The 7242-nt window shown below is 51.3% G+C and overlaps 1 protein-coding gene across 1 annotated transcript; it reads left to right on the top strand.

Annotated features, from left to right (window-relative positions):
* The first annotated feature begins 4007 nt into the window (after nucleotides 1–4007).
* Nucleotides 4008–5114, top strand: LOC138929327 (putative uncharacterized protein ENSP00000383309). Its single transcript, XM_070288771.1, has 2 exons — nucleotides 4008–4053; nucleotides 4376–5114. The coding sequence occupies exons 1-2, from the start codon at nucleotides 4037–4039 to the stop codon at nucleotides 4977–4979; spliced, it is 621 nt and encodes a 206-aa protein (XP_070144872.1). The 5' UTR covers nucleotides 4008–4036; the 3' UTR covers nucleotides 4980–5114.
* Nucleotides 5115–7242: the final 2128 nt, after the last annotated feature.

Below are 7242 nucleotides of genomic sequence, written 5' to 3'. Positions count from 1 at the left end.
GCAATCCCAGAGTTCTTTTCTGTTGGGATTGTGGGCGTCGGGGAATACGCACAGTCGAGTGTTGCAGACGCACACAGCCGGGAAACGAGAGGAGTCTTCGCCCACTCGGGGAGCGGACGGAGACTGCCTCCAGGAATCCCCGGAATTAGGAGAGATATTACAGGTGCAGGCTGGTCGGATCATCGCGCAGGTGCAGATCGAGGGGCAGAAGTTCAGCGCGACTATAGATACAGGAGCCAGTAGGAGCTTTGTGAGTGAACGAGTGATTCAGCTCGTAGGAACAACACATAACGTACGGTCGGTACGCACTCACGTCAACCTGGCTGAAGGCTCCCGCAAAGAGATCACAACGTCTCTAGTCGCCCAAGTCCAGCTCGACCAACGTAGGGTAACTTTTCCTTTGCTAGTTCTGCCTTCAATCATGGAAGACGTGCTTCTAGGCATGGACTTCCTCTGTGGCGTATCTGCCCGCATTCAATGTGGCCGCGCATCACTGCAGCTGAGCCCTTTCGTGTTAACTAGCCCCACCTATAATTTAGCTACGCCGTCGGTCTTGACAAACGCGTTCACTCCGAAAACAGCAGACCCCATCGAAGCCGTAGAATCCACACCAGCCGGCAACGAGCCAGATCACGAGACGCCAGATACCCAGACCAGCAGTATGTTAGGGCCGCGAGACGACAATGCAGCGCGAAACAATCCGTTTCGACGAAATCAAGCTTCTGCTTCAACAGAACCAGTAGCGGAAGGGCGAGCGACTTCCCCAGCCAGAGCAGAGTGTACACCTGACGCTGGAGGAATCCTAGCCGCACTTAAGGAGACCACGGAGCAGGAAGACCGCACCAAGGCGGCACCAGGAAGCACAGAGACCCGTAGCAGAGAAGCATCAGCAGCAGAGAGCCTGTACCGTGACAGGAGAAGAATCCAGGAAATACCCGCACCCAGGCGGAAGCATCAGAGGAACGTCATCGAGGAGCCCACACCCCGGCGGCATAGCAGCAGGAGCCCGCACACGGCGGCACATCAGCGAGAACCCCGCTCAAGGCGGCATCAGCATCAGGAGTTCGCACACGGCGGACACATCATCGAGAAGACCGCACACGGCGGACACAGCCGCACGAATACCGCACCAAGGCGGAAATAGCAGAGCAACCGCGGCAGCAGAGAAGCAGAGCATCATTACCCAGGGATACCCGCATCAAGACGGAAACAACGGAGAAGCATTCAAGGATACCCGCAGACGGCGGAAGCACACACGGAGAACAGCAGCGCAGCAGCAGCTTCAGAAGTCCGTACGAAGACTGCACGACAGCAACAAACTTGCTCAAAGATAAGCCGACGAGCGACGCTCGATCTGGCCAAGGCAAGAGCCAACCAGGAACACTGCGACAGGAGCCAATGCTTGAGTCAGTGGGGGCCACTTGCTGGAGGGTGCGCCTTCCCAACGTTCCCACTCCCCTAAGGGGGAAACTCAACGCTCCCAGTACCAGCATTAGCATTTCCCCCTCACTAATAACTAACCCCCAACTAAAACCACTAGTTAGTCATATTAGTAAACCTAAAAGGCTAATGAAACTTTGTTTCCCTACAGCGCGTCATACGCAAGCCGTCGATTTGACACGGACCAGCCAGCCCGCTCGACGCAAGAAAGCTCGTCTCAGGCCTGGGCCAAGAGGCCATACACGCCTGGACAGCAGCGGTGGTGCCAAGCCTGTTACCATCCGCCCCCCGTCGAGTGACCCTTGGAGACGTGACCGCGAGCCCCGAGAGAGAGGGTGCCAGCGTTGGCCACGGCCGCCACCACAAGCAACGACGACGATGATCTGGCCACCGTCATCCCGGGAAATTCTTCCCCGGGCAAGGAGAAGGAGACGCCAGCACTGGCCGCGGCCATCACATCCGCCGCGCCCACATCACCACGGAGAACGAGATCTCCATTTTTTCGCGCCCCCGAAGAAAGAGGGGGATGTGAGGAGTCGTTCGACTTCCCACAAATACTGGCGGCCAACTACAACGGCAACCGCGCCAGCCGCCGACAGCAACAACAGCATCAGCAGCCAACAACAACAGCAGAGGCAACGTCAGCCGAAGAATATCAACAGCGCCAGCAGCGAATATCAACAGCGTCAGCAGCGAACAACAACAGCGTCAGCAGCGCCCAAAAACAACAACAACGGCGGTCAGGAGCCGGCAGCGACAACAACAATAGCCGACGGCAATAACCACTGCCGCCAACGCTCATGGAGAGCCGCCGCAGCCAGCAGCGAAATCAAAAACAAACCGGCAAACGCCCAAATTATTCTCGCTTTGTAAACTAAGTTTTTGGAAATAATTTCGTATAATACTTTAATCACTTCGCCCTTTGTAAACATAAGCTTTCTCTATTGTTTTTGTAAAATAAGCTCTGTATATTTAAGCAGCCAAGTTTCGCACTATAATCATCTTCTAGTTGTACAGAATTTAAGCGTAGTCAAGAATTAGTAGTTATCTTTGGTTCCCCGTTCTCACATCTCTAGATCCCACACACACACACACACACACCTACACTCGGAGAGCAGAGAGAGTTATTCACCACGAACAAGTGGCCACGGAGTTAGCGCCGTACGAGAGGAACGGAGTGCGAGCATACGATCGAGCGCAAAGCAACCCCCGAAAATTGGCACACGCCAACGGGAGAGAGCGAGAGGGAAGCTGATGCACCGAAATGCAAGAGCAATGGAAAATTACCAGCGCGGCCGAAAATTTGGCAAAGCCGCGTGTCTGGAGTTACTTTTGCGGAGGCGACGAAAACGTATAGACGTGCGAGCGGTCGACGGAGTTTCAACGTAACCACAACGGGAGTTTCTACGCGACGGAGTTTCTGCGGCCAACGAGGACAATGTTATAACCCGAGACCAGCCAGGAGGTGGTGCTCGAAGTGACCAGGGATAGTGACGGCAGCCAGTGGAGTTGCGGAGAATTTGGGTGGCCAAGGAGGCACCTTTCTGGAAACGGACGGAGGCGAGGACGTGGCGGAAGCAGCAGCCACAGGCGAACGTGTGTGTGTGCGGAAAAAAAAACGGAGACGGGTGAGTGTATAGGGAGGATCGCATTTTGGCCAGCGGGTACACGTGTGAATAGAAATTTCTCGATGGCCGAGATGCGGTTTTCGCTAGAGTAGGCTAGGAAATAATGATCCCAAAAATCTAACCAAAAAAATCCCTGCAAACTTTATTAAATAAAAAAAACCCAACGAAGGCGAATAGAAAATTTCTGGAAACAACACAACTTGATTAAATAAAAGAGACAATGAAAACTGAAATTAATTAAAATAAACTCGTACGTATTTACATTTCGGTTCTTGCGGGGAATGGCTGAGTTTCGCCCACACTGGGAGAAATTTTACTCCAAACGTTAATAATAAAATTTTAAGAAAATTCTAAATTCCACTTTCGAGAGGCCGTACGCTGCCCACACTGGAAAATAACATGCAGAGAAATTTAACATGAGGAAAATTTAAATAAATTCAAGAAAAGCTCTCGTAAATAAAATCTTCGGCTCAGATCGAGTCCAGCTCGCAGGGAACGACCCAAGATCATGCTGGCCATGACTCACGTAGAATATTTTCCCAAAAATGCCTAGATTTTAGGCCATAAACTCTGCCCTAGGAAACGGTGGTCCCCAAAATCGACCCCTCTCTCGGTCTCCTTCTAGCGATTGCTATGGGCCCGACCCAAAACGCGCTCCGACGATTATTTCGCTTTATTGCAGAGACCGAATCAGCCATTTTTCTGGCTGCGTATCCCGGTAACTGACCATTACCATCTCATGTCAGTTTGCCGTCCGTCAAAACACTTTGTCCCACATCTTTACAAATTTTTCTGTTAAAGAGGACCTTGGACGTGACTGAGGCTTACCCCAGCCGTCGAACTTCCTTACAAGCACTACAATTTACGCAAACGGGAATGGAAGCCGGCGGTAGGGGACATGATATGGTGCAGAACACACCCACTATCCAACGCAGCAGACCAGTTCAACGCCAAACTCGCGCCAAAATATGACGGGCCATGGAAGGTAGGAAAATTCATATCCCCGGTCATAATACACGTACGGAATCCAAAAACCCATAAAACAAAACGCGTATACATTGGGGACACAAAACCACACCTGGGGGATAAATCAGAACCAGAAAACACAACACAAAATACACATAACACAACACTAAAATACACACACAACACAACACTAAAATACACACACAACACAACACTAAAACACACACACAACACAACACTAACCAAACCGCATCTGACAACACTAAGGTTTAAACATTACAAAACACTGAACAGATGCCAATTCAGCAAAAGTAAAAAAGCTCTTCGAATTCTAATTACAGGGAAGATGCAGCGGCTCCAGGAGAGCATGAAACGGTTCCGGCAGCGCCACGCAAACCTAGCGGCAGCTACCAGAACGATGGCAATGGTGGAAGCATCGGCACTGCCAGGGGGCACACGGAAGAGGACGGCGCCAGCGAAGGTGGGCATAGCGAACGAGGTGACAACGGCAACAGAGGCAGGAGGACGAGGCCAGACAACAGCACCGTCAGCACGCCACCAGTCGCCGATGACACGGCCCTCATGCGCAGTTGCCAGCGCACGCTCGGCACCGCCGACAGATCGGGCACAACAACAAGGCAGCCAAGCACCAACGGCAGCCGCAGGCCAGCAGCAGGCGCCACCACGCAACGACCAAGGTCGACCGACAGCACCGGCCCGACCACGATCACCATCACGCAGCCACCAAGGGCAGCCGACAGCGCCGGCCCGCCAACGATCACCATCTCACGGCCACCGAATTCAACTAATAGCACGAGCCCACCCACGACCGCCATCGAGCAGCCACCTGGAACAACCGACAGCGCCGGTCCACCAACGAGGTCCAGCGCACAACCAAGGCCAGCAGACAGCGCAGACCCAACAACGATCTCCAGCGGGCAATAGCCGCCAACCACGCCCGGCAGTACAACAGCAGTCGCCGAGACGTAGCCGAAACCGGAACACACAGGCAGAGGAGCACGAGCGCCAGACCAGGGAGAACAAACGCCCGCATCCGCCAGAGATGACAGCCACCTCACCCGACCGTGACGTGATTGATATCGACTCGTACGATGGGAACACGTGGGGATGGAGGATCCCAGCGGGAGTACAATTGTCGATGGAGGCCGTGGCAGAAATAAAAGGGAAACTAGAACGGAAAAAGTACGGCCGACAGCAAGCATGGATCACGCAGGATGGAGAGAGAGCCTGGCGCGTCGTGGTAACAAGAACCAACCAAGTGACGCTGATGGAGCACAGCGCCAACAAAAGGAGGGGGGGGTGTGACGTTTAACGCACAATAAATAAACAAATAGAACTAAGAATAAGAATATAGAAATAAGAATAAGAACAAACATGAAGTCACAAAATACAAAGAACAAGAATATAGAAATAAGAATAAGAACAAACATGAAGTCACCAAATACCAATAAGAATAAGAACAAACATGAAGTCACAAGAATTGTAGTAAATAATAAGAAACCAGATTAAAACATGAAGTACAACAATAAAATGAAATCAAACACAACACGGAGAACACCATTTGAATTAAATGCGCGCGCGCGCCATGATCGCGCCCAAATGGTCACACTGGCCCAAGAAGGGCCTGGCCACACTATTATGGCAAAATATCTTCGGGTGCGGCGGTCACACTCGACCCTGCCAGAGCCCTATATAAGGCGAGCCTCAGCCCTTGGAAGGCATTCAGTTTTCGGCCAGCGATCGGCCAAGTCCTCTAACAGGAGCAAGGGTAAGCCAACAGGAAGGAGCCGCCCAAGGAGCAAGGACGAGTAAGGTATATTGGTAAAGGTGGTAACTAATAGTCGGACCCCGACCATATCTTACGTCTATAACTTGTGGAAGACCTTAGGGCCTCTCTGTACGTCTCGATATTGGAAGACCTAAGGGCCTCCCTATAAGTCTCGATATATCTCGGTAGACCTTAGGGCCTCCGTGCACGTATCAACCTTAGAAGACCTAAGGGCCTCTAACAACGTCTCAATTTTAGGAGACCTAAGGGCCTCTAACAACGTCTCGATCTTAGAAGACCTAAGGGCCTCTAACAACTTCTCGATCTTAGAAGACCTAAGGGCCTCTAACAACTTCTCGATCTTAGAAGACCTAAGGGCCTCTAACAAACTTTTCGATCTTAGAAGACCTAAGGGCCTCTAACAACTACTCGATCTTAGAAGACCTAAGGGCCTCTAACAACTTCTCGATCTTAGAAGACCTAAGGGCCTCTAACAACTTCTCGATCTTAGAAGACCTAAGGGCCTCTAACAAACTTCTCGATCTTAGAAGACCTAAGGGCCTCTAACAACTACTCGATCTTAGAAGACCTAAGGGCCTCTAACAACTTCTCGATCTTAGAAGACCTAAGGGCCTCTAACAAACTTCTCGATCTTAGAAGACCTAAGGGCCTCTAACAACTACTCGATCTTAGAAGACCTAAGGGCCTCTAACAACTTCTCGATCTTAGAAGACCTCAGGGCCTCTACAAACTTCTCACCTTAGAAGACCTTAGGGCCTCTACAAACTTCTTATCTTAGAAGACCTCAGGGCCTCTACCCACTGATCCCTTGGTGGAAGACCTCAGGGCCTCCGCATCCTGCACTAACCTGAAAGACCTTAGGATCTTCGCCGACTACTCTCGCCCCTCTAGGAAGCTAGACTACTCGGAGCCCCGCCCGGGAACGAGCAACGGACCCCAGGGCAACGGAACGCAACTCGAAGAGGACGAGCGGACGGCAGACCACCGGGTGACGAAACGCAGCCGAGGAAGGACGACCCGAGCCGGCGTACGGCAAACTGGAGCAGATACTCTCGACGGCCAACACCAAATCCCGCTGTCCTATTTGTACCCATACATATATATAATAAATTGTTTGTCCCAGTATAACCTAACTACGGCTTTCTCCTCTGGAACCCGGATCGAGAACTTCCTTGCAGCGACCACCTCAGACAACAAATAAATATCTGAGACGAACCCTGGCCATCCTTGAGCCTCGAGGAATGACCTAACCGTCACAAAGCAGTAAAGAAAATTCAGGAAAAATTGCAACAGAAAATCGGGAAAGTCGTTTTTGCATAAAGGCCATCACTGATACATAGCATGCCGTAATTCTCTACTCAGTTTATTTTATGAAACAAAACAAAACAAAACTAATTT

This window comes from Drosophila kikkawai, unplaced genomic scaffold, assembly GCF_030179895.1.
Source record: "Drosophila kikkawai strain 14028-0561.14 unplaced genomic scaffold, DkikHiC1v2 scaffold_131, whole genome shotgun sequence".
NCBI classification, from domain to species: Eukaryota; Metazoa; Arthropoda; class Insecta; order Diptera; family Drosophilidae; genus Drosophila; species Drosophila kikkawai.
The sequence above is the reverse complement of the archived record's forward strand: the minus strand, read 5'-3'. Positions and strand labels throughout refer to the sequence as shown.